Source organism: Lemur catta, chromosome 4, assembly GCF_020740605.2.
Source record: "Lemur catta isolate mLemCat1 chromosome 4, mLemCat1.pri, whole genome shotgun sequence".
Taxonomy (NCBI): domain Eukaryota; kingdom Metazoa; phylum Chordata; class Mammalia; order Primates; family Lemuridae; genus Lemur; species Lemur catta.
This window is the reverse complement of record NC_059131.1, coordinates 106,551,020-106,578,773: the sequence shown is the minus strand read 5'-3', so window position 1 is coordinate 106,578,773 and position 27,754 is coordinate 106,551,020. Positions and strand designations below refer to the sequence as shown.

At 37.8% G+C, this 27,754-nt stretch overlaps 1 protein-coding gene across 4 annotated transcripts in view; it reads right to left on the bottom strand.

Annotated features, from left to right (window-relative positions):
• Nucleotides 1-26,557, bottom strand: part of WDR19 (WD repeat domain 19) — an 88,641-nt gene extending 62,084 nt beyond the window's left edge. For 2 of the 4 annotated variants that reach the window (XM_045550536.1, XM_045550537.1), the window contains exons 1-9: nucleotides 26,482-26,522; nucleotides 24,869-24,960; nucleotides 24,519-24,584; nucleotides 21,584-21,709; nucleotides 17,604-17,719; nucleotides 13,099-13,214; nucleotides 9,065-9,145; nucleotides 7,880-7,992; nucleotides 7,414-7,587 (exon numbers count right to left, since the gene is read on the bottom strand). In XM_045550536.1, the coding sequence (XP_045406492.1) occupies nucleotides 7,414-7,587; nucleotides 7,880-7,992; nucleotides 9,065-9,145; nucleotides 13,099-13,214; nucleotides 17,604-17,719; nucleotides 21,584-21,709; nucleotides 24,519-24,584; nucleotides 24,869-24,960; nucleotides 26,482-26,487 (890 nt within the window). In that variant the 5' untranslated portion in view covers nucleotides 26,488-26,522. Of the gene's footprint in view, nucleotides 1-7,413; nucleotides 7,588-7,879; nucleotides 7,993-9,064; nucleotides 9,146-13,098; nucleotides 13,215-17,603; nucleotides 17,720-21,583; nucleotides 21,710-24,518; nucleotides 24,585-24,868; nucleotides 24,961-26,481 lie in introns of those variants that run through there. The other 2 variants (XM_045550535.1, XM_045550538.1) reach the window with 2 other exon arrangements.
• Nucleotides 26,558-27,754: the final 1,197 nt, after the last annotated feature.

The window sequence follows — 27,754 nt, the reverse complement described above, 5'->3', positions numbered from 1 at the left end:
GCGGGACAAATGGTCACGAGTACAACTGCTGGGTCATATGGTAATTAATATTTAAGAAACTGACAAACTGTTTTCCAGAGTAGCTGTATCACTATACATTTTCTACCAGCAATTTAAGACTAATCCGGTTTCTTTTCATTCTCACCAGTATTTGGTGTTATCACTATTTTTCATTTTAGCCATTCTAATAGATGGATAGTGATATCTTATTGTGGTTTTAATTTGCATTTCTCTAATGGCTACTCATGTTAAACATCTTTTTGTGTATTTGTCTCTTTATATCCTATTTTTTAATTGGATGGTTTGCTTTTATTACTGTTGGTTTTTTAAAAAAAATGGTAACTGCATAAATTTATTATTGTTGTATTGTTTAAACTGATATGTAAATAGATAACTGATATTTAAAAATGGTATCAACATAGCATTGAGCAGATAACATATAGAAGTAAAATGTCTGAACATACTGTTGGGTTTTGAGAGTTCTCTATATCTTCTATTAGAGATACTGGTCCTTTGTTGGATATGTGGTTTACAAATATCTTCTCTCATTTTGCAGCTTTTCATCTTCTTTAATGGAGTCTTTCATAGAGCAAAAGTTTTTAATTTTGATGAAATCTAATTTATCAATTTTTCTTTTTATACATCACACTTTTTGGTTTCAAGTCTAAGAACTCTTTGCCTACCTCTGGATCCAGAAGACTTTCTCCTATGTTTTTATCTAAAAAATTACAGTTTAATGTTTTACATTTAAATCCCTGATCCATTTTGAGTTAATTTTTTATTAAGGTGTGAGGTGTAGGTTGAGGTTCATTTTTTCTTTTTTCCTCGTGGATGTCCAATTGCTCCAGCACTATTTGTTGAAAAGGCTATCTTGCTACCATTAAATTGCTTTTACACCTTTGTCAAAACCAATTGTGCATATTTATGTGGGTTTATTTCTGGCTTCTCTATTCTGTTCCATTGACCTATATGTGTCTCCCTCTGCCAATACTACATGGTCTTGATGACTCTACCTACATAATAAGCTTTAATATTGGGTAGAATGATTCCTCCCATTTTATTCTTTTTTAATATTGCTTTGGCTATTTTAGGATCTATACCTATCCATATATTTTAAAATAAGTTCATCTATGTCTATAAAAAATGCTGGGATTTTGATATCAATTTCATTAAACTATAGATCAACTTGGGGGGAACTGACATCTTTACTGTATTGAGCCTTCAATCTATGAACACAGCATGCCTCTCCATTTATTTAGGTCTCATTTGATCTCTTTCATTAGCATTTTGTAATTTTTCAGCATAAACTCTGTAAGTGTTTTGTTAGACATACAGCTAAGTATTTCATTTTCTTCGGAGTGATTGGAAATGGGATTGTCTGTTTTCACATGTTCATTGTTAGCATAGAGTAATGTGAGTGATTTTTGTGTGTTCATCTTGTATCTTGCAACCTTGCTGAACTCACTTATTAGTTTTAGTTGTAGGACTTTTTTTGGAAGATTCCTTGAGATTTCCTACATAAAAAATCATGTCTGTCATCTGCAAATAGAGATAGCTCTAATTCTTCCTTTCCAATCTGAGTGCTGTTTTTCTCTTTCTTGCCTTACTGTGGTAGCTAGAACTTCTAACACTAGATTGAATAAGATTAGTGAGAGCAGATATCCTTGCCTTGTTCCCAATCTTAGGGGGCAAGTATTCAGCCTTTCACTATTAAGCATGATGTTAGCTGTAGGTTTTTTGTAGCTGTTCTTTATCAAGTTGAGGTAATTATCCCCTATTCCTAATTTGCTGAGTTTTTATCATAAAGGATTTTGTGAAATGTTTTTTCTGTATCAATTGATGTGATAATATAGTTTGCCTTTTTTAGCTTTTGATATTGATTGCATTAATTTTTAAATGTTTTTTTTTTTTTGTTTGTTTGTTTGTTTGTTTGAGAGAGAGTCTCACTTTGTTGCCCGGGCTAGAGTGAGTGCTGTGGTGTCACCCTATCTCACAGCAACCTCAAACTCCCGGGCTTAAGCGATCCTACTGCCTCAGCCTCCCGAGTAGCTGGGACTACAGGCATGCGCCACCATGCCCGGCTAATTTTTGCTATATATATTTTTAGTTGTCCAGATAATTTATTTCTATTTTTTTAGTAGAGATGGGGTCTCGCTCAGGCTGGACTCGAACTCCTGACCTCGAGCGATCCACCCGCCTCGGCCACCCAGAGGGCTAGGATTACAGGCGTGAGCCACTGCGCCCGGCCTAATTTTTAAATGTTAAACTACCCTTGCATACCTGGAATAAATCACACTTGGTCATGAGGTATAATTCCTTTTACGTATTGCTAGATTCAGTTGTCTAAACTCTGTTGGAAATTTTCATGTCCAAGATCATGAGAGAGATTGATCTGTATTTTTCTTTTATATACTGTCTTTGTTTGGTTTCAGTATAATAATAATACTAGCTTTATAAATTGAGACCACAATCAAAGTAACAGACATATCCGTAAAAAAAAAGTTGAGAAGTGTTCCCTCTTTTATTTTCTGAAACAGATTTTCTAAAATTGGTGTTAATCATTTTTTAAATGTTTAATAGAACTCTTCAATGAAACCATACGGGCCTCGAGATTTATTTTTTGGGAGCATTTAAATTACTAATTCCATTTCTTTAATGGTTATAGAGTTAATTGCACTAATTGAGATTATCTATTATTTGGGTTGAGTTTTGATAGTTTATGGTTTTCAAAGAATTGTTCATTTCTTCTAAGTTGTCAAATTTATGAGTATAAGGTTGTTTGTAGTATTCCCTTATTCTTTTAATGGCTTCCAGATCAATAGTGATACACATGAGATTCTGTAGTGATACACCTGCCTCATTCCTGATATTGGTGATTTGTGTCTATTCTATTTTTGTCAGTCTTGTTAGAGGTTTATCAATTTTTTTTCAAAAAACCAGTTTTTTAATTGATTTTTTCTATTTTCTTATTTCAATTTTATCAATTTCTGCTTTTTATTATTTTCTTCTACTTTGGGTTTATTTTGCTGTTTCTTTTTTCTAGTTCTTGAGGTAGGAAGTTATTGAGACCTTTTTTCTAATGTAAACATGTAGTGCTATAAATTTTCTCAGCACTGCTTTAGCTGCCTCCCACATTTTGATATATTTTCACTTTCATTCAGTTCCATGTATTTTAAAATTGCTTTGAGACTATGACCCATGAGTTATTTAGAAATACACTGTTTAATTTTCAAGTGTTTAGAGATTTTCCTGCTATCTTTCTGTTATTGATGTCTAGTTTGATTACATTATGGTCAGAAAACATATTTTGTATGATTCAATTTAAATTTGTTAAGTTTTTTTCATGGGCCAAGATACAGTCTATCTTGGTGAACCTTCCATGGGCACTTAAAAAATGTGTGTTTTGTTTTTGTGGGGTGCAGTGTTCTATAGATGTCTGGTAGGTTTAGCTGGTTTATAGTATCATCCAAGTCTTATATTCTTGTTGATCTTCTGCCTAGTTGGTTCTATATATTACAGTTGTCCCAAAGTATCTGAGGGGTGTTGGTTCCAGGGCACTCTCCCCGCCCCCATGAATACCAAAGTCTATGGATGCTCAAATCCCTTATATAAAATGGCATAGTATTTGCAAATAACCTACACACATCCTGCTGTATAGATGAAGTCATCTCTACATTATGTATAATACCTAATACAAGGCAAATGCTATATAAATGGTTATACAGTATTTTTAAACTTGCGTTATTCTTTATTGGTTTTTCCCCAAATATTTTTGATCCACAGTTGGTTCAATCTGTGGATGCAGAACCCACAGATACAGAGGGCTAACTGTATTGGAAGTAGGGTACCAAAGTCTCCAACTTTTATTGTTAAATTGTCTATTTCTCCTTTCAATTCTGTCAGTTTTTACTTTATAGTTTGGGACTCTTGTTAGGTGCATGCACATTTAGAATTGGTATATCTTCTTGGTGAATTGAGCCTTTAGTCAATATGTAATATCCCTCTTTATCCTTGGTAATTTTCTTTGCTCTGAAGTCTACTTTGTCTGATATCAATATAGCTACTCCAGCTTTCTTCTGATTAGCATTTATATGTCTATCTTTTTCCATCCTTTTACTTATTACATCTTCCTTTCTTTGCTCTTTCTCTCTCATTTTTGAGCCAGGGTTTTGCTCTGTCACCCAGGGAGGAGTGCAGTGGTGTGATCATAGCCCACTGTATCCTCAAACTCCCAGGCTCAAGTGATCCCCTCGATCTTCTTGCCTCAGCCTCCCAAGTAGCTAGGACTACAGGTGTGCACCACCATGCCTGGGTAATTTCTCTTTTTTCTTTTTTGTAGAGATGGGGTCTTACTATGTGGCTTAGGCTGGTCATGAACTCCTGACCTCATTATCCTCCCCTCCTCAACCTACATTCCGCTTGAAATAGCAAGTGCTGGTACTACAGGCATGAGCCACTGCAGCCGGCCTAGTTACATCATTATATTTGAAGTGAGTTTCTTACCAACAGCACATAATAGGGTCATTTAAAAAAATCCATTCCAACAGTCTATTTCTGATAATTTTGTCATTTATATTCAATGTAGTTATTGATATGTTTGAATTTAAGTCTACTGTTTTATTATTTGTTTTATATTTGTTCCCTCTGTCTTTCGTCTGTTTTCCCTTTCTTTTCTTCATTTGGATTATTTGAACATTTTTTAGTATTCCATTTTATCTATTGGGCTTTTATATATATCACTTTGTATAGTTTTTTAGTGGTTTCTCTAGATACATATTTTTCAGTCTACTTAGAATATTTTGCTATTTCAAGTGAGATGTAGAAGTCTTATCACATATAAAACCTTTTACCCTATCCCTTTCATACTGTAGTTGCCTTATGTATTGCATTTTCATGCCCTGAATACCTTATCAGACAATATTATAATTTTCGCTTTCAATCATCATATATATGTTAGAGATATCAAAAGAAAAAATAACCAGATATTTACCATTTCTATTGCTCTTCCTTCATTCTTAATGTGCCAAATTTCCTTCTATCTTCTATTCTTTTCTATTTGAAGAACTGCATTCAGCAATTCATTCAGAGTAGTACTGCAGGCAAGAAATTCTCTTCATTTTCCCTCATCTGAGAATGTTTTTATTTCACCTTCATTACTAATGTGTATTTTCACTGGATATAGGATTTCAGTTGACAAAGCTTTTACTTCTGTACTTCAAGAATGTTATTTGGCCTTCACGTTTTATGGTGAGAAATCCACCATCACTCCAAATGTTGCTCTCTGGGTGCTTTTAAGTCTTCTTTGTCTTTATTTTTCAGCAGTTTGATTGTGATGTGTGTGAGCCTAGATTTCTTTGGGTTTATCCTTTTTGGGATTTGCTGAACTTATATAATATGTAGGTTTGTATCTTTTGCCATAAAGAAGTTTCCAGCCATTATTTTTAGGATTCTGATGATACAAATATTAGACTTACTGTTATTGCCCCACAGGTCTCTGAGACTTAATTTTTTTCAGTCTTTTTTTCCTCTGTGTTCAGATTGGATATTTTCTATTGATCTATATTCAACTTCACTGACTCTTTACTCTGTGATCTCCACTTGTTATTAAATCCACTGTTGTTACTGCATTTTTCAATTCTAAAATTTTCATTCAGTTCTTTTTTGGTTCTGTTTCTTTTCTGAGACTTTTTATCTTTCCCTTTGTTTCAAGCCCTTTCCTCTTGGAGCATTTCTATAATACATACTATCTGCATCATCTTGCTGTTGGTGTTTTTGGATTGCCATTTCCCAAGTGAGTTAAAATTGTCCTGATTCTTCATATGCCAAGTAATTTGGGGTAATATTCTGGGTACTGTGTTATCAGACTGTGTCTAATCTAAATCCAAAGGAGGTTAGTATTTTTGTTTCAGCAGGCAATCAACCCAGTTGGGTTCAGGGCACAAGTTTCAAGCAGCCTTTGGTGGCTTATGTTTCAACATCAGTTTCATTTTCAAAGCTTTTGCAGTGGTATTCAGATGTGTCCCTGTGTGGTCCACTAAGTGGCTGGTAGAAGACATGGGCTATGGTCTTAAGGCTATCTAACCCTTAGTTCAGTTCTCAAAGTCTTTGGTACATGTTTAGGATAAGTCTATACAAATGAGCTTAGGGGTGAACCCAGGAGTTCATAAATATCTTTACAGGCTCACTTTCCTGAGCTTCTTCCTCTCTTTTGTCAACCTGGTACTTTCTGATTCCCCGGGACTTCTTTTTTTGGTCCTCCAGGAACGCTGGGACTCTAGTTACTCTGTTCCACTTTGTATTTCCTATAATTGCACCAGTACCTATGGCCAAGCAGTGGGAGGACAGAGAAAAATAAGCAACAGGAGTTTGCCCAACCTTCTTGGGACCACATCTCCTCTAATTTAAGAGAAGGTTACCCTCCATCAGTTGCTTTAGGTGCCTGTGGGTCCTTGGTACCACTGTAGTTACTGCCACTGCCACTGCCACGGTCAGCTTACTTGGTGGCTGGGGCATGAGAGAACAAAGACAAAAAATGAAGAAAATCAGAGGATTTCCCCAACTGCCTCTGAGCATCAGGAATTCTGTTTCCTGCAACTTGAGCAAGAACTAGAGAGCTTCCCTTAGAGCTCTCTGTGCTCTGGTGCCTACTTCTAGGTTTCAGGCTGCCTTGAGTCCTGCCTGAGACAGAGGACAAATGGGAGAATCCCTGCTAGTTAGGTGGCACTTTGAATTTTGTCTTCTCCAATCTACCTGCTACTATTTACTTTTCAGAGTCCTTAAACAGCTACTCCAGGTATTCTGTCCAGGTTTTATAGCTGTATTCAGAGGGAGACATACACAGGGTGGAGTGTGCTTACTCCATGTTACCTGGAACTGCCTATGTTTAAGATTGATTTTCAAGCATATTCCATTTTATTAATACATTTTTTCCCTGAGTGTTAAAGGAATAACCTGAGTGGTAAAGGAGTCTTAGAAATTTTCAATTGCAGGGTGTGGTGGCTCACACCTGTTAATCCCAGCACTTTGGGAGGGAAAGGCAAGAGGATCACTTGAGGCCAGGAGTTTGAGACCAGCCTGGGCAACATAGTGAGATGCTGCCTCTACAAAAAATTTAAAAATTAGATGGGTGTGGTGGCATGCACCTGTAGTCCTGGTTACATGAGAGGATTGCTTGAGCCCAGGAGTTTAAGGCTGCAGTGAGCTATGATCATGCCACTGCACTTCAGCCTAGGTGACAGAGCAAGACCATGTCTCATTAAAAAAAAAGAAAAAAGAAAAAAAATTCAATTGTAAACATGTTCTAGGAGTACAAGAAAGTATGAGTGCCAGATTCATACTGGCCACCAAAGTTTGGTTGATTCTCTTGAGTGTTCCTTATATAAACTTTTCGAGAAATATGTGAATATAATTTACCTGTTATCTCCACATGTAGCAACTTTGTTAAGAGTGTGTGAAACTGCAATGCCGGTTAGATTATCTCTATGGTTACGACCTTGAAGTACCTCATGACCAACCTCTGGAACATGAGTAGAAATGACCACAAAAATTCCACGTGAAAAACCAATCGCAATGTAGCCATCACCACACCTACAGCAACAAAGGTGACAATATGGTAAAAAAAAAAAAGGAGTTTAACTATTATTGGCAATAAAATAAATTAACAGGTACTTTTAAATGAAAGAATATTCTTTCAAGATAGAATATAATTTACCAAGGGCCTACTCTGTGTCAGATAATATGCTAAATAATTTCACATTCTAAATCACACACCAATTCAGAAAATGTTATACATAAAATTAAATGTTACAGACAAAAATTAAATATAATTAGTAGGTAAAAACACATAGATGTCTTTCTGTAATGAGCTTTTTGTACATACCAACTATAGCAGACAATGTTGCCATAGTGCTGCTGAAATTCCAAGTCAGTTGGTTTATCTGGATCATACAGATTAAAAAGACAAAAATTTCTCTTGCCAAGCACCATACTTATCTGCCAGAAAAGATCAGGAGATTGTGAAATGAATTACATAGTACTTCATGAAAAGACCAGTAAGCAAATCCAACAGCTGAACCTAATTTATGAAAACAAGTTCAGTTTAGATATGCTAAATGCTATAATTAGTATAATAATGTGACTCACCAAAGAAATGCATTTACTAATACACATTCTGGTAAGGGTCCTTGGATTTACATATCTTCAATATATCCTTTGAAATATGCTAAAATTCCTTTGTGGAATAACCTTTTATACTCTGTATAGCTCTCATTAAAGTACTGCACATATGAGATTGTAAATCTAAAAGTTTGCTTTTGAGCCATCTGGGATTATAGGTCTATACCCTTGTAAATAATCTAGCTTGGTTTTTTTACGCCCTCACTGTTTCCATCACCTGCAGGTCAGTGTGCCTAAACTAGTGTCCCTACTGATGGTATGAATCAATATGTAAATGTAATTCTCAGTATAGGGTGTAATTTTATTGGGGAGAGAAAACAGTGTATTACTTATTTGGGATCGTTAAGGGTGACACCTTGATATATTTCTTTGATTCTAAGATGCTATCAATTGTAAATCACTATCAATTTAGTTATAGCTTTTTAGGAGATAAAGAAATATTACCTCATTAAATATATTCACGTTGATTGTGAAAATCATCTGGATTTCAGGATGTTAAAATGTGGCAGGGAAAATGCATCTAAGTATTAAAGAAACAAAAACTACAACTTCCAGAGAGCTCTGTTCACCACATCGATACAGTAAAAGTTTAAAAATGATACAGAAATCAATACTTCTATTCTTAAAGGTACCCCAACTTTTTCTATTCCCACAATAATAAAAAGAGCATCACCAATTATAACAGAAAGCTGTTTTCATTTGCTGTGGTATCAAGTAGTCAGCAGGAGAGAAAACAAATTTTAGGCCTAAAAGGTTGAGCCCTATCTTGGTTTAATAAACAACAAACATAATTTATTTATCATTACCTGAGTCATCTGAGAAAAAGAAATAGTATATTCTACAAAATTACCAAAATTATTTGGGCACGGATTTGATTTAGAATTCTTACTGTGCTTTCAGCAGCAGAGCTTCGGTCTTCTGTCCTCATCATGGAAAACTGCATGTTACTCGGCTCTGATCTCACTGGTATCTACAGGGGTAAAAATATCATCACTGTGAACAAAACCAATATTCAAATTCATTCTGAATATTAATAAAAGAGGTAACTTGCTTTTATTTCTGACTAACGTTGGACTAAACCAAAAAAACCCTACTGCCACAAATATCTAACAATTCTGGATGAAACAGAACACATATCCTATTAAAGAAACAAAAAGCTTGAAAGAAGGAAAGGGAAATTTACAGCGTTTATCACAGCAAAGATCAAACTAAAAACATAGAGTGAAGCCAGGCGTAGTGGCTCATGTCTGTAATCCCAACGCTTTGGAAGGCCAAGGCGGGAGGACTGCTTGAAGCCAGGAGATTGAGACCAGCTTGGGCAACATAGTGAGACCCCATCTCTACATAAAATAAAAACAAAAATTAGCCAGGCATGGTGGCATGTGCCTATAGTCCTAGGCACTTGGGAGGTTGAGGGATGAGGACCACTTGAGCACAGGAGTTTGAGGCTGCAGTGAGCTATGATGATGCCATTGCATTCCAGCCTGGGCGATACAGCAAGACACTGTCCCTAAAAAAATAAAAATTAAAACCACAGTGTGTGCAGTAACTGATGACACAGCTATCCAGAGCAGCTAGCAAGGGGAGACAATAAAGAAGCCCATTTGTCTTAGTCTGAGCTCTAGGTCAGAAAAAACAAAGAAAGTTCATTTCAAGAATTTAATTGAAGACCTCCCCCCTCCTATCCTCACTAAAGTATGAAGCTCACATTTACATGTTTGAATGGTCTGAGAGCTCCCAAAGTGAGGAATTAATATAAAATGTGGAAAGATCCAGGCTTGTTATATTCTTGCAGTGTCTGGCAAAAACAAATCCAGAGCTTCTAAGCAAGGTTGCAAACGATTTCCACATATAAATCCTGCTCAAGGTGGGCTCAAAATTCAAAATTACAAAACTCACAAAGAAATAATGCATTAAGAGCAGAAGTCAGCAGATCTAAAAACAGAATTATATGAAAGAGAAATATGAGATAAATACTTTAAAAATGACTAAAGACACTGCACTCCAGCCTGGGTGACAGAGTAAGACCCTATCTCTAAAAAATAAATAAATGAAAATAAAAATTAAAAAGAAAATAAAAATTTAAAAACTCAGTGGGATAGACAATTAGACAAATTTGAAGAAAGAATATGTAAACTAATCTGAGAAAATTATCCAAAAGGTTGCAGAGTGGCAAAAGATAGAATCTATGATTAGGAGACATGAGAAGGTCTAACATATATTTAACAGATACTCTAGATAAACAGAATAGAAAAGACAAGAGGTAATATTCAAAGAGGTAATAATGACTAAGAATTTTCCTGAATTGACAGAAGGAAGCAATTTTCAGATTCAGGAAGCAAGACAAATCCTGAGCAGGATAAATAAAAATAAATCCATACAAGTAACATTGCATGATCTGCAGAATACCAAAATTAAAACAATTGAGAGAAAATACCAAATGAAGCAACACTTAAAATGTACGCTTTGCTTACTATATGATGACTTAAGTAGAATGTCTAATTTTGGAAGCAGACTTCTTAAGGATTAGAAATAGGAAATATTAATAGTTATCTTATAGGTAAAAAATGGCAGATTGGTAGTGACTGCCACTACCAATGGGATATTATGCGGAAAAAAATATTCTAATGCCGTATCTTGATTCAGTGGAGGGGGAAAAAATTCAGTATCTACTGGTGATGTCTGACATGGACACAAGAGAGGAGAGTAGTAGCATTTGTACTATATATCTACCATTCTATTTTTAAAAGACATTGAAAATAGAGTGATTAAAAGTATAGGATTTCTAACATTTTACAAGTTCTTTAGGTAAAAAACCAAAACAAATAAAAAAACCCATGGAAGTATGAAGTTTCTAGAAACTGTCATAGCCAACAATTTTTTACGATGCCAGATTAATCTTCCTTAAGAAGCACTTTAATCATGCTAGGGTTCTGCTCACAATGGTAGAGTGACTTACTTCTGCCTAACTTTCAAAGCTTTCCAGATACAGGAACTAACTTCCTTCTTCAGCACTATTTTCTATAGATTCTCTATCAAAGCCCATACCTTCAATTAGGCCAGGCTTGAACAAGCCATGAACAAGCTGACAGAGACTGCTAAATGCTTTGTATTATCTACTAAAACAATTTTTTAGCAGGGCACATGGTCATCCAGGTAGACTAAATTTGCAGCAGTTAGGGTAACCATATGACTATATGCTAGTCATACAATATGAATGGAAATAATAAATGCATCTTCCAGTCACATCCATTACAAATTTCTTACATTCCACTTCTCTTTTTCCCTTCCCTGGGCTGAAATGCAGATATGATCCTGGTACACTAACTTCAACCATGAGGATGAGAGCACAACACCCTAGAAAATGGCAGAGTAGTAAGATGGAAGGAACCTAGGACTCTGTACAACTCTGTGAAGTAGAGGTACCTCGATGAACTGTCTATCTCTCTATTGTTATATGAGAAAGCGGGGGGGGGGGGGGTGTCAAGAGACCTCCCAAACTACCATATTCTTACAGACCCTATGAGTCTCTCTGTTGCAACAGCTTAGCCTATACCATGACTGATTCAGATAGCCTTCTATCTTTTAAAGATTCACAATTCAGCTTTCACTGGTCTCCTCCATCTCCCAATGCTATAGCATTTGTAAGATGTACCACAAAATTCGACAATCATATAAGGCCATGTGTGTTTTATAATGATTAGTAATGTCTTCTTAAGAGTAGAGCCCTATCATCAGTAGCCCTTAAAATAGCCTACCACCTGGTTTTATGCCTGTGTAATCCATTCTCTGCCCGAGTGTGGGGTGGACCTAGTAACTCACTTCTAAAGGACAAAATATGGCAAAAGTGATTCTAATTTAGGTTATAAAGAGACTTTGGCTTAAGTCTTGAATGACTGCTTTCATTCTCTTGCCAGATGGTATGTTGTAAGGCACTCTATGGAGAGATCCATGTGGCAAGGAAATGAGGAAGCCTTTGGTGAATAGCTAGAGAGAAACTGAAGCCCTAAGTCTAACAACCTGTAAGGAGTTGAATCCTGTCAACAACCGTGTGATTGAGCCTGGAAGCAGATTTTCCCCCAGTCAAGCCTTCAGATGAGACTGTAGCCCTATCTAACAACATGACTGCAGCTTTGAGACAGACCTTGAGGCAGAGGCACTCAGATAAGCTGCATCTGGATTCTTCATCCACAAAACTATGAAATAGTAAATGGCATTTTAAGCTGCTACATTTTCAGGTAATTTGTTATGCAGCAATAGTGACTAATACAGAGCCACATTTCATATTCCTTCTATAGTGTATAGCACAGTGCTGTGTGCCCAGCAGGTATTCAAAGAATGTGGTAGTCAATGTTAGTCAATATTGCTCTAGCAATACTAAATCATTACCAGTACTCCAAAGTGAAATTTTCCCATGGGTGAGATTATGCAGCTATTGGCAAAACAAATTCCCTTAAGGAAAGAACTTCTGAAGATCTATTCAATCTGAATATCAGTAAAATTAGATCTTAAAATTAAATCCAATTAGGATTAGTTTGGAACCAATTTAACATATCAGTTAAAGGTAAGGGCTTTAGAATCAGGCAGACCTGACTCTGAGTCCAGGACTTACAAGTTATTAACATTTAGACTATAAATATACATATATAACTTATTTCACAAATATACTGTCTAACAATAATCATAGAGCTGATAATCCATGCTAATACCAAAGGGAAATATACAAAGGTGGGTATACGGATAATGTCCTCATATTAAAGAAAAATGTTCTAATACATAAAGAGAAAGGCTTTCGATGTTTGGAATATGAAGTTATTGTATACTTATCTCACATAGAGATTTTAAAATTTTATAGATTAGTTTGATAAACTATTTTGGAAGAAAATTTGAATATAACAGACCAAAGAGATGTTACCATATTACCTGTCTTATCGTGTCACCTTCTTGATTACTAACTGTAATCATTTTATCTTCACCACCTAAAGCAAGCAGATTTTCTGTATTCCAACATCCACATGTGATTCTCTTAGTATGTTTTCCTGAAAGAGAGATGATTTTTATACAGATACATGGATTTCTTTAAAAAATAAAAATAAAAATCTGTGATGCCAATCTGAAAGTTTAGGTAATATATCATGGGATTAAACAGATAAGGAATTGAGAATCTCATCAAAGCAGTTAGCGTCTAAATAACTTTACTTAAAATGGTTTATTACCAAGTTGTCAATCAAATAATGGTATAAAAGGGCAATACTATTTTCCAATTTTTTATGTGGATATAAGCACAGGCCCTAACATAAAAAGATGTTCTACTCTCTGACAAGGTTTGTCTGTTTATTATATAACCAAACCTGTAATCATAGTGTCTTTTTTTTTTTAGACAGAGTCTCACTTTCCCCAGACTAGAGTGCCTTGGCGTCAGCCTAGCTCACAGTAATCTCAAACTCCTGAACTCAAGCAATCCTTCTGCCTCAGCCCCCCGAGTAGCTGGGACTACAGGCATGCGCCACCATGCCCAGCTAACCTTTTCTGTGTATTTTTAGTTGTCCAGCTAATTTCTTTCTATTTTTAGTAGAGACGGGGTCTTGATCTTGCTCAGGCTGGTCTCAAACTCCTGAGCTCAAATGATCCGCCAGCCTCGGCCTCCCAGAGGGCTAGGATTACAGGCATGAGCCACCGCACCCGGCCTCATAATGTCTTAAGAGAAGTAAATCCCAAAGCAGTGAAGTTAACTTTACTTATATTCAGCTTCACGGTGTGACAGATCTTTCACATAGCAGATTTAACATTCATAGTTTCAACTGTTTATGTACAATTAAGAGATATAATAACTTGTGATAATACTGACGTGCAAACATCACCCTAGTGAGACTTGGGGTAAGAACTGAGTAACTTAGCTAGTGAATAATATTAGATAACCACCAAGTATCAGGAAGCTTTTTTTTTTTGAGACAGGGTCTCACTCTGTTGCCCAGGCTGTAGTATAGTGGTATCACCATAGCTCACTGCAATTCTGAACTCCAGGGCTCAAGCCATCCTCCTGCCTCAGCCTCTCGAGTAGCTGGGACTACAGGTGCACGCCACCATGCCCAGCTAATTTTTTCTATTTTTTGTAGAGATGTGGTGTTGGTATGTTGCCCAGGCTGGTTTCAAACTCCTGGCCTCAAGTGATCTTCCTGCCTCGGCCTTGCAAAGTGCTGGGATTACAGATGTGAGCCACCACACCTGGCCATAAAACTTTTTCACTGAGTATTCCAGTTAGTGCAAAAACTACATTTTGGGGGGGAAATCACATGCTTGATACTGGGCTGAGATAGATAAATGAAGGTGCTGAGACAGATAAATCCAAAAGAGTCCCAAGGTTATCTGTATTAGTAAGAATGGTTAAGTGTACAGATTCTGGAGCCAGACTGCCTCGCTTTGAATCTTTGAATCTTGGCTCTACTAATTACTGCAAACCTTGGCTAAATTACTTAGCCTTTCTATTCCTTGCTCCATCTATAAACTAGGGATAATAGTAGGACTTATCTCATAGGATTGAGGATCAAATAAATGAACATACTTACAAGAGTACCAGACACACAGGAAGTGCTATATAACTGTTAGCTATTTTAGCTGTTCTTGCTCATTTTATTCTTTGTACCCGCCATGGAACCTAATACAGTACCTATACAGAAAGCAGTATTAAATAAATGGTTAAGTGAGTGGACCTTGAGGCAAGCGTTTCCCCGGTGTTAGAGGCTCAGCAAGAAGGACAGCTGGCTGACCACTGTAAGGTTTTTGGCTTTGATTCTGGTGAGATGGAAAGTCATTGAAGAGTTCTGAGCAGAGGGCTCATTCTGGCCTATAGGTTGAGAATATTCTATAGTGGGATGAGAGTTGCAGCAGGGAGACCAGTTAAGAGGAGACTGCAGAAATTCAGGTGGAAAATGTGAAAATGAACACACCATGGTGGTAGCAGTTGAGGTAGTGAGACAGGCTGGATTCTGGAGATATTTGGAGGTAGAGCATATAAGATTTTCAGACAAACTACATATGGAGAGTATGAGAAAGAGAAGAGTCAAGGATGGCGCTAAGGTATGGCATAAAGATTTGGAAGTATGGGATGTCATTAATGGTAAAAGGGAAAGCTGTCGGTCAAGAGAGTTTTGGAGATTAAATTTGAAGTGTTTACTAGACATCTCACTGAAGACGTTGAATAAGTATTAAAGTTGGATGTATGACTCTACAGTGTGAAAGAGATAAATCTGGGAGTTTTCAGGACACAGACAGTATTTCAATCAGGAGATTGAAAGTATAAAGGCGAAAGTATAAAGGTGAAAAGAATATTCAGAGAAGAGACTGGAAATATGGAGATTTGCTGATCACAGATTAAAGGATTTGGGTGTCCAAAGAAATATACATTAGGAAGGGAAAAAAGACTGTATCAAGGGAGGTGGAAAGATGCCAAAGACAAACTTATTTCTATACCCAAAAAAGGAAGAAAATCTCTTCCTCCTTTTTCTAATATACTACAAGGCCCTTTTGCTTCCAGTGCTCAGAAATCATGTTAGCCTAATCGGCAATAGTAACAGTTAACACCTATTATGTGCCTACTTATAGTGTTGTGGGCACTTAATACATATCGATTCATTTAATATTAACCCACAGTTAATACACCATGGTAACTGAAATTTGAACTGTGTTACTGGGAGACTGGCATTATTTACTTAAACTGTTGTAGCTGAAATTCATGCACATCAGAACCATGCAAAGTAAGAACTGCACAAATCAGTGCAACATGGAAGAAACAAAGTAACAGATACTTAGTTACTATGAAGTGCTGATAGATCATGCAACCATGAGCTGCCCTCAAAAGTGAATGGCTTGATTTTAAGGAAGTTAAGAGGAAAAAAAGCAGAGCCAACTCAGGTGGCTATATATTTAGCTAAAGACTTAGGATATGTAATTAATCTAAATCTTTTCAGGCCCATTTTACATGGTTAATAAATAAGAATGTGAACAGAATCAATAGGAATATTAACTATAAATATCAAATTATTCTCTTATAGCTCAAGTGTCAAAACTTCTGGGCTTTTAAATTAACTGGTAGGATATACTTGGAGATGAAGTGGGAAACAGAAAACACCTACTGAAGTCAAATAGACAAACTAATTTACATGGGGGAAGTTGATTTTTTTTTTTTTTTTTTTTTTTGAGACAGAGTCTCACTCTGTTGCCCGGGCTAGAGTGAGTGCCGTGGCATCAGCCTAGCTCACAGCAACCTCAGACTCCTGGGCTTAAGCGATCCTACTGCCTCAGCCTCCCGAGTAGCTGGGACTACAGGCATGAGCCACCATGCCCGGCTAATTTTTTTGTATATATATTTTTTGTTGGCCAGATAATTTCTTTCTATTTTTAGTAGAGACGGGGTCTCACTCTTGCTCAGGCTGGTCTCGAACTCCTGACCTCGAGCGATCCACCCGCCTCGGCCTCCCAGAGCTAGGATTACAGGCGTGAGCCACCGCGCCCGGCCGGAAGTTGATTTTTGTGATTTAAAAAATTTTAGTCTAATTTTTCAAATATTCATAGATCAATGACATTAGTGTTTAGCTGTAGCAATAAAAATTAACATTAAAGATATATATGTAAAAAATAATCTGCAATTATTTACATGTCCTTAATGGAAGGGCACTTTCTCAAGTATTCTGTGGGTGCCACAATCTCCAGAGTTTAATTCCTTTATTAGCAGTAAGTTATATTTTTTCTGGTCACCTGGATGTAATTAAGCCACTAGTTCCATTAGTCATAAGCATGATGTTGCAATGATTGAAAAGAACTGATGCTTCTTCTTGGGTATTCAGAGGGCAGATGCCCACTGACCACAGGTTGGGGGAATCTAAGAGCTGAAACAAAGTTAAACAAGGAACAAAACACCCTCTAGCTGCACACCTAGGCAAACAGAACTCACCGTCCACATCTAGATTCAGCAAGTGTTTGAAGAGACTGAGGGGTTAGAATTAGGAATGTGGATATACTCTATCCAAGCAGTCACCAAATATTTTGATCTACCTACTATGTAGACTAAAATTATCACATATTGTAACATAACTAGATTAACTAAAATAAGTAGAATGAACACATTAACAATGAGCTATTCCAGAAATACAATCTGGGTGAGAAAAGGACAAATGGAGGCTATGCTATTAATGTTCTGATGCCCAAAGGTATAGGCTGACCTTAACTCAATCTAGTCTATATACCCTGGGAAATTCTTAGCAAACAATGAAGAGGGATCTTCTTGTTTAGCTAGATGTAAGACTTGGGGTGGTAGGGGTGTGGTAATACTACATAATTTCCCTTGTAATATCAGGGAAATCCAAAGCAGCAGAATTTACATTTAGGTAAAACATCTCAAATATTTAGCAGTGTTTCCACCTATCACCTACCAAGGACAGGAATCTTTCGAGATGTCTGGCGATTATAAATAAGCAAATTTCCTTTAATAGTTCCAACAGCCAGGAAACTTCCAATTTTTGACCAAAGAAGGAAAGACATTTGATCCCTGTAACATTAAGATAAAAATTACTCAACAATTTACAATCATAACCTCTAAATAGTCCTTTAACAAAGTACTTCATGAATAATTTTAACATCTACTTAGAAGGTGAAGCACAAAATTACAACTTAATGCTACAAAGACTAAGTGCTAAAGACATTTTAGAGATGCTATAAGATGATCTTAGGGCCAGTTAGACTCAAAATACAAACGTATAATGAATATAGACTTCAATTCAATTATGGTAAAACCTCAGATTTCATGAGATGACTCATGAGATTATGAGATATTTATTAATTTGTCTATTAATGTTAGTTTTTTTTTCTTTTTCTCCCTCAGAGACAGGGCCTAACTCTGTCTCCCATGTTGGAGTGGAGTGGCATGATCATAGTTCACAGCAGCCTCAAATTCCTGGGTGCAAGTGATCCTCTCGAGTAGCTAGGATTACAGGTGAGCCACCATACCCAGTTACTTGTTCTTGTTTTGTTTTTTTTTTTTTTTTTTTGTATAGTGGGGCCTCACTATGTTGCCCAGGCTGGTCTCAAACTCCTGGCCTCAAGCAATCCTCCCACCTCAGCCTCTCAAAGTGCCGGGATTACAGGGCGTGAGCCACCTGATAGTAAACTCTGGGGGTGGCACTCAGCTACCTGTGTTTTAGTAAGCCCTCCAGGTGGTTGTGATGCAGCTAAACTTTGAGCACCACTGACAGTCCATGCTACTATTTTCAGAAAGACTGCTTCCAAAAATGTTGAGGGCAGTAATAAAAGGACAAGAGTAAGCTTAAAGAGGCCTCCTCTTTAAATTAGGAGAATTTGAGGATTAAAAATTACATACTTAATTGACACAAGTTTGTGAAAGGCAGTAAAACGATGATGATAATTGGAAGAGAAATTTAAAGTATATGAAAGGTTAGTTGTAATAACATGTGAATATAATAAAATGTTTACTTAAAAATTTTAGTAAGGGCATATTAACATACCAGGCTTCTAGGTTCTTCTATTAAGTATATATTTTACAAAGGATAAATATGCATTGCTCTCTTTTTTACTTGTTTAAATAGGTATAGCAGCCATGATAATGCACCTCTCAGATCCGTGCAGAGTGTAGCTGACCAAGGGCCGCAGCTGCTAGGCATTGGAATCTATCACCTCAATGAGCTGGGCCAGGCCCTTCCAGGGACTACTCCCAATGGCTGAGCAAGGGAAGGATACTGTGAAGGCCCATTCCTGGTCAGAACTTTCACAGGTAACTTTGGCTAAAAGCCTCCTCACAGGCCCAGCCGAACTTTCTTAATTAGAACTGTGCTACAGTTTAAGATGTTTCTACCCAATCATTCCTTTCTTTCTCTCTTTCCTAAGGGACAGATATGCTCTGGGATCTGACAGCTCTTCCAGTCTCTTCTCCTTCCCCCTTCTGTTTTCCTTCACAGGCATTTCCTGTAATAAATCTCTTACACATTTAAGCCTTTCTTGGAGTCTGCTTCTCAGAAAATATCAATAAAAAGAATTGTGCATGAGCTAAATAGTACCAAAGAAAAGAGGAATTGTATAACAAGAACAACGTCTGACCAGCAACACTGGTCATACACAGTAAGAGGAGTATTAGAGCATTCAGTAGTTTAGCATCACTAACAGACACACCAACCAACAGAAAGAGGGTTCATAGGACATTCTAAGAAGATCAAGTAACCAAATGTCCTCAAAAGAACAGCTAACTCAACAGACTCCATTCCTCTTAGGAGCTAAGAGCTCTAGAAGACACTACAAATTACAATAAGATACTAAAGCATACATAAGTTTCCAAAAAAGCTAACAGATCAGGCCAATGTTTAATAAATAGTCACATGTATATTTGGCCAAGCAAAACTTACAGAATACATCATTCTAGGGAAATGTACAGGCTACAAAAAATTGCAACCTATGTGAAAGGCATGGGCTTAAAAGAGTCTAATACTACCAGCGAAGGTTAATTAAAAAAGAGGCTGAGTAGGATGACTAATACTCAGGTCTGAATTGCCTTGGGATTCATGTCCTGTGATTCAACCAAGAACGAACTGATTGATGAACCAGATGTTATATACAGGGTGTTCTCTGATAAGATTGCTGTATTCCAGTTACATAACTAAATGATCACTCCTGTTAAGTATAGGCAGGATCACAGCAAATACTGCTATAAACCTAAAATGGTAGAAAAACCTACAGTAAAAATGAAGAAATGAATTAAACTCACTAAGTTAATATTTTTATTTAAGTGGCACCATTGTAAGTTTTGTAATAATCATACTTAGATACATTTTGTGCACTATTTAAGCTATTTGAAGTGCTCAACAGAATCAATTCAGGATAAATTTATAAATGAAATCTAAATTGTTTAAGAGCATTTAAGTCTACAAAATAAAAATATTTTTAAGAAAATTGGTATTCAAGGTTTTATTAACTATCTTAGCATAACAGATAGACCTTTAAATAAAACAAACAGTAGCAGGTATGTCTTTGTATACACAAAAGTCCTTTGGCCATTAATTATTAATATCAATAGTAAAATACCATTAATTTTATCTTAATGACAATTACAACACCATCTACCATTTACTCAAGTCTTAAACTTCATGCCTGGCCATGACATGCATTTAAACATCACAACAACCCTAACATGATGTGGGAAAATGGACTCTGTGGGAAGACAGACAGCTGGAGAAAGAGATTACCAGTTAGAAATACCTGGGGATTAATTATACACTTTTCTTTCAGTGAGAATGTGGTCTCACTGATGCTGAATTTGGTTCAAGAATCAGTATCTGACATTTATAAATATTCCCTTGAATGGAAGCATAGAGTGTGTAAAGTCTTCCTGAAAAGTGACATAAACCCAAAGTGTAAAAGGATATAGCAAGAAATGAAAGTTCTTATATCCAGGAAGACTTTATGTTGGGCAGTTTCTTCTGAAGCTATGTGGCCTGAGAGTCACTTTAGAGGGTCAAGGACAGTGCACTAGGTTATGTCTGCATGGCCACCTTGCTACATCTGGGTTCAGTTATTCCTTAGTAAATAATTTTATAGTGTGTGGTGAGATCTCTTCCTGCCCACCTGCAGGCCACATGAAGCCATGAAGCAGATATTATTGTACTCATTTCATATAGATGAAGAAATTGAGGCTTAAAGAAAAGTTAAGCAACTTGTCCAAGGTCAAAGTGACAAAGTTTTAGTTGTAAATACTGACAAAGTTTTCTTTTCCATAAGGTAAAATGGTTTCTATCTGAGCAGAGATCTGTAATTTATTCTGTCTGCCCATGTTTTTTTCTACTTGGGAAGTGCTCCACCCTTCATCCTTCCCTTCACCTCGGACTAACCATCCCATGGCCCTACATTCTCCACTCAGAGACTTTTTTTAAGGAACTGAATGGGCACTGGTGATATAAAAGGACATGTCCTTTCCTCAGGCATGACTTGCTGTGAAGAATGATATAAGCCGATAGCTGCCAGAGCCATGGTGAGAATCTTGAAGTCAATACAGGGAAAGGAAGAGCCAAGAGATGGAGAGAGTCCTGATTGTATCATTAGAACTCTTAGATTCAGCCATGCCCTACAATCAATCCCATCTCCAGACTGTCCCACAGATATTGTCTCATCACTGCACTTCTTAGTCTGTTCCATTGAAAGCAACTTTTTGAAGCTATTGATATTTCACAATTATAACTACTTCATTCTAATGAGAGATTAGTAGGATTTATGTATAACAATAAAATAAACTTTCTTTTATATATAATAACTCACTGATAATCTTTAAAATGAAAGTAGTATAAGAATTGTTAGCATCTAAACTACAAATAATGTTTCTAAGTGAAGCTCTAAAAAATAAAGTTATGCTTACCTCATGCCACTGTCTAACTGGCTGGTTTTATTTGTGTTGGCATCCCACAGATAAACGCAACTAGATTTCTCAGCAATCACTGCTAGGATATCTCCATCTTTATCCCAATCCATGGCAACACAGTTACTTTTTAAAAAGAGAGCAAAACATCATTATACAGTTTTTAAAAGTAGGAGAGAAACTTAAATATTCGTATAACAAGACTATTCAATCTATTTTGGATAATTAACTCTCTAAAATGAGAAATACAACTCACTATTCACCCCTTGGGTAATATTAACTTCAATTTTTTGTTGTTGAGGGGATGGTGAAATTTTAAATTCTATTTTTAATACCACCTTCATATGCTATATTAAATATTAAACATAATTATACTTCAGTTAGCAGAATTTTCTTGAATCCTATAAAGAACCTACCTTTTTGATAAAACAAACCCATCAAGAACATCTACAACCAAATCACACCTATAATCAAGAGGTAATTGGTACAATCAAGTTTTGAAAGGTTATTTCAGACTTACAGAGAGGAAAAGAAGGACTGATAAGAAACAAAGTTATAGTTAAACTGACTATAAAAACTGATTAAGAGGCTGGGTACCTGGTTCATGCCTATAATCCTACCACTTTGGGAGGCCCAGGTGAGAAGATCACTTGAGGCCAGGAGTTCGAGACCAGCCTGGGCAATATCCAGACCTTGTCTCTACAAAAAAATGAAAAATTAGCTGAGCTTGGTGGTGACCATCTGTAGTCCCAGCTACTTGGGAGGCTGAGGCAGGAGGATTGCTTATGTCCAGGAATTTGAGGTTGCAGTGAGCTATGATGATGCCACCGCACTCCAGCCAGGGAGACAAGACTCTGTCTCAAAAAACAGAACAAAACAAAACAAAAACCTGATTAAGGCTGGGTAGATGTAGGATTGAAAACAATGGAAAGACTGAATACTGAACTGGTGAATAAGAAATGTTATTTTTGGCCAGGTGTGGTGACTCATGCCTATAATCCTAGCACCGTGGCAGGCCGAGGCAAGAGGACAGCTTGAGCTTAGGAGTTCAAGACCAGCCTGAGCAAGAGCAAGACCCTGTCTCTACTGAAAAAAAAAAAAAAAAAAAAAAAGAAAAATTAGCTGGGTGAAGTGGTACACACCTGTAGGCCCAGCTACTTGGGAGGCTGAGGCAGGAGGATTGCTTGAGCCCAGGAGTTTGAGGTTGCTGTGAGTTATGATGACGCCACTGCACTCTAGCCAGGGCCAAAAAGTGAAACTTTGTCTCAAAAAACCAACCAACCAACCAGAAATGTTATTTTCATTTTATATCTTGATGGAATAAGGTGATCAATTAAGGTAACGACATAGTTATAAATAGGAAATGCTCTATTTAACATGATTCTTGCTGTTTAACCTTATTCCAAAATGTTTAATTATAAAAACTTTAAAACTTCTTAAATCCTTAAAAGATTGAACTTTTCCTCTGTGACGCTATTTTTCATTTTGAGACTTCTTGGGTATTGGCCAAACCATACTTTGACTTACACTTAAGATAGTTGGGAATTACTTCAATTATTTTATTTTTCAAACTGTTAAAATGTGTTATGGGATCTCAGAGATTTGGGGTGTACGGAAGAGGGAAGCTTTCAAATTGCTGATGAAATCATCTGCCAATTACAGGCCAGGTGTGATGGCTCACACCTACAATCCCAGCACTGTGGGAGTTGGGAGGATCGCTTAAGGCCAGGAGTTTGATACCAGTCTGGGCAACACAGTTAGACCCCATCTCTACAAAAAAATAAGAAAAATCAGTCAGGTGGCACACACCTGTAGTCCCAGCTACTTGGGAGGCCTGAGGCCAAAGGATCGCTAGAGCCCAGGAGTTTTGAGCCTCCAGCGAGCTATGATCGCATCACTGCACTCCAGCCTGGGTGACAGAGACCCTATCTCATAAAATAAAATAAAACAAAACAACCATCTGTCAATAAGAGATTGAATATATAACAGGATTTTATTTACCTGGGAATCTTTTGTCAGTCAAATTCAACTATTGTAAATATAGCAAAAGAATTCAGAAGAAATGAGGCCATTATGTAACTGAAGTAGATGTCATAGAGATCATGCAATAAAGTTCATGCAATTTACTCAAAGAAGTTTTTTACTGAGTACCTTCTTGTTTTAATTTACATATAACTATTTTGACTTGTTTCTGGGAATACAGAAACCAGAAGCAACAATTAAGATCAACAGAAAATGGCAACATCGTGACATTAGGTGGGTGGTGCACCTAATGGAGGGGGGAAAGGCTGTTAGAGACTGAGAGAAGTAAAACAACTTCATTTGCAAGAATGGTCAATGAAGTACAAAAAACAGGAATGAATTTAAAAAACACAGCGGCATAAGGCCATTTAGAGTCTACATGTCTTATTAATAATAACCACTGAGACTATCAGTAGAATAACTAATACAGGTAATGATATTGAATCATTAAAAATGTTTAAATTATGTTTAGTGTTATACAATGAGTTCATGAAAATGGAAAAAATAAAGTCTTTATCCTTTAAGAAGGATGTGGAAAGTATTTTCCAACAAGTTATTAGAGGGGAATACTAAAGTAAATATAGGCTTACCTTATCTGCCTGTACTCTAAGGCTTATTTATAATTAAATAAGAATTCTTTCATATGGACTCATTTATAATCCTACCTTAAAGTTTTCCTGCGAATATATGGGTGTTTATAGATATAAACTAATTCATATGGTATATCTCTACATATTTCATAACTACTTATGGCATAAAAAAACAAATCCCTTTCAAATTGGAAGAAGCAAAAGAGGAGATATGGGTTATACGTAAGTTACAAAATTCTATTTGATTATGATTTAAGACAGTACTTTATTTTACCTTTTAAGCAACAAAGCTTGAAAAGTTTTTGATCTACTTCTTTACTTACCCAGGTAAGCTAATTTCGCTTCTTTTTTGACCATGGCGATCAAAGATTTTCACAATATAATCAGCTCTAAAAGCAATTAGAATATAAAGATATGATTTAAATGTGTCTTTTATTAATCTACGTATATAAAGCTGCCACTCAAGTAATTTCAGTATTCTCTCCTCAGAGTTTCATAATTTGTATCTGAGAAGTTATTACCAGGGAAAAGGTTCTATATAAACTGTGATGTTAATGGAGATGAATATATTCCTTTTCCCACCATGCAACTGTTATCCAAGAACTTCTGTTGAATAGATAGTGTGGTTATATGGACATACAACCATTACTTAAAACATTCACTGGTTTCTTACCCTGTTATTGCAAGGTAGTTTCCTGATGTTTTTTGCCAGGTAAATTGTATTGGTGTGCCAAGCCAAGTCTTTTCTAGCACTGAGAAAACACGCTAAAAAATAAACACAATTTTTTATATTTTCAAAACATACAATCAAGGGTTGGTCAGAAAAGATGTCTAGACATGATCATGAAAACAATAAGATTCAAGATGGTGAAGGGCTTATGTTAGAACTTATCCAAAAGAGGTTAACAATAAACAAAACAAAATCAACCAGCCAGGTATGGTGGCTCACGCCTGTAATCTCAGTAAGATTTAAATTTTCTAAATTTTTATTTTATAAAAAGATATCAACCCAGGCAGGAAAAGAGCCAGCCATGCCCTGCTAGAAGGATTTAAATTTTGTTTGTCGCTTATTACTTGTAGGGCTTTAAGTCGCTTACATTGCAACAAGCATAAAATTCTCAAGTGTAAATCAAGATCATCTCCTCACTTCCAGGCCCCGCGCGGTGGCTCACGCCTGTAATCCCGGCACTCTGGGAGGCCGAGGCCGAGGCGGGAGGATCACTTGAGCTCAGGAGTTCGAGACCAGCCTAAGCAAAAGCGAGATCCCTCGCTACTAAAAATAGAAAGAAATTAGCTGGACAACTAAAAACAGATAGAAAAAATTAGCCAGGCGTGGTAGCGCATGCCTGTAGTCCCAGCTACTGGGGAGGCTGAGGCAGGAGGATCGCTTGAGCCCAGGAGTTTGAGGTTGCTGTGAGCTAGGCTGACGCCACGGCACTCACTCTAGCCCGGCAACAGAGTGAGACTCTGTCTCAAAAAAAAAAAAAATCTCCTCACTTCTAATCCTTCAAAAATTGTGAAGAGCTTTAGAAATGTGAGTTATGATTACCGTTCTGTCCACTCCAGTCTTCACACTAACAGCCACAGAAGCATTAGGCCGTGTAAAACAATACTAAAAGCGAGCCTTCCGCTTCCCCCCGGCGCAGGGCGGGGAGGACGGCCCTGCGGCGACCGCGGGTCAGCGAGCCCGAGCCTGGAAGCCGAGCGCGCAGCCGACGCGCGTGAACGCGGCACCTGCGTGTGCGGGTTTCCCCCTGAATAACGTACACTCGCTACCAGGCGATCCGCAAATGGGACCAGTCACAGGCAATACAATTCGAAATGATTCTTTCGGAGATCTTTCATTCTTTTTAGGACGGTGAGCAAGCTGCCCGGCTTGCCGAGGGTTTAGCCCAGAGAAATGAGGCAGCTCGTGGCACCCGACCAAGTCAGCTTCACCGCGACCCTGCAAACGCGTTCACACGATCCGCGCGCCAAGTTCGGCGTCTTCAGGTCCCGTCCGCTATCGCCGGTCGTGGCGGGGATGCCTCCTCCCGCACCGCTTTTCCTCGCTGGCGATCCCAGAAACGGGAGGCCTCCCTCTCCGCCCTCTCTTCCGTTTTCTTTCCCCCTCGTTCCCTCAACGTCGCCGCGGCCCTCCCGCTCACCCCGCTCTCCTGCCCGCCCCTCATGCACTCGGGAGGAGGGAGGGGGGCACAGACCCTCTTTTCAAAGCGACCCTCAGGGGACTGAGGGCAGGGCCAGTTGTCGGGTCTTCCCGCCCCCGGGGATTTGTAAGTTATTTACCTTCATCTCAAGGCGCGAGAGGCCGTGCGCTCTAGCAAATGCGCAGGCGCACCCGGTCTCCTCCAAGAAGGCTACGGCGTTCCCGTCACCCAGGAGACCACGCGAGTGGCGGCCAATCAGCGAGCGCCGGTGCGTCGGCTAGGGAGGGTGGGAAGAGTGTGGTGGGACCACGTGACGCTGGCGGAGCTAAGCTCCGGAAAGTTGGGCGTCGCGAGGTCTTGCAGAGCCTCGGCTTCCTCTGATTGGGCGAGACGCGGAGACTTGCCCGGGAGAGGCGGGCTCTGCGAGCCCAGAAAGGCGCATGCGTAAATTTTGGTGCGCAGGTCTTGGCTAAAGGGGGCGCTGAGAAGTTGCAGGGAAAAAGTCGCAGCGTGTTGGGTAAAAATAGGCAAGAATTGGCTTCTGGGCATAGTGCTGCTCCACAGCTCACACAGAGAGGGCTTGGATGAGCTCATGTGTCATCCCTTTTTCCTCCAGGTTTCTGGGCTAGAAGGGATGAGGTGTGAGAGGTACAATAGACCTTTAAAGGTAGTTTTTTGTTTGTTTGTTACTGTTTTTTTAAGTTCAACAAAACAGGCCAGCTAACGTGGGCAGGAGAAATGAGCTCTGATAGCTTCCCTTTAGACTTTAGACCTGGTAACTTTCCCCCTAGTATTATGCCCTGTGATTTAGTATTTGTTCTTCATTATTTACAGGATGAAAATGCATCTTTTGCCCACGTGTCTGAAATTGTTGGAATAATCCACCTTTCGCTTTTCTCCCCCTCATCCTCCACATCTGGTGATTGACTTAGAGAAAATTAAATAATGATTTTAAATAACTAATGATGGACGTTTGCAGATTCTTAGATAGGGTGCTGTTCCTTTGCATTGGATTTTAAGTTATGTTAATTCCTTAAATTTTTACTGAAAGATTAATCTGCTGGAAAAGTAACCGTTTTTAAATATGCCATAGCATTCAGTTCTTACCAAGGCCTGTAAAGAAAAGGAATTTATATTTTACAGTTATGGAGACTGAGAAGTCCAAGGCCAAGCATCTGGCAAGATCCTTTTTGCTAGTGGGGACTCTCTGAAGAGTGGTGAGGGAGTTGAACATGCTAATATGCTAGCTCAGGTCTGTCTTTCTCTTACAAAGCCACTGGTTCCACTCCCATTAAAACCCATTAATCCATTGGCCCATTTAAGCCATGACTCCATGAAAGGATTAATCTATTCATGAAGGCAGAGAGCCTGCAGAATCCATTCACCTCTTAAAAGCTCCACCTCTCAATACT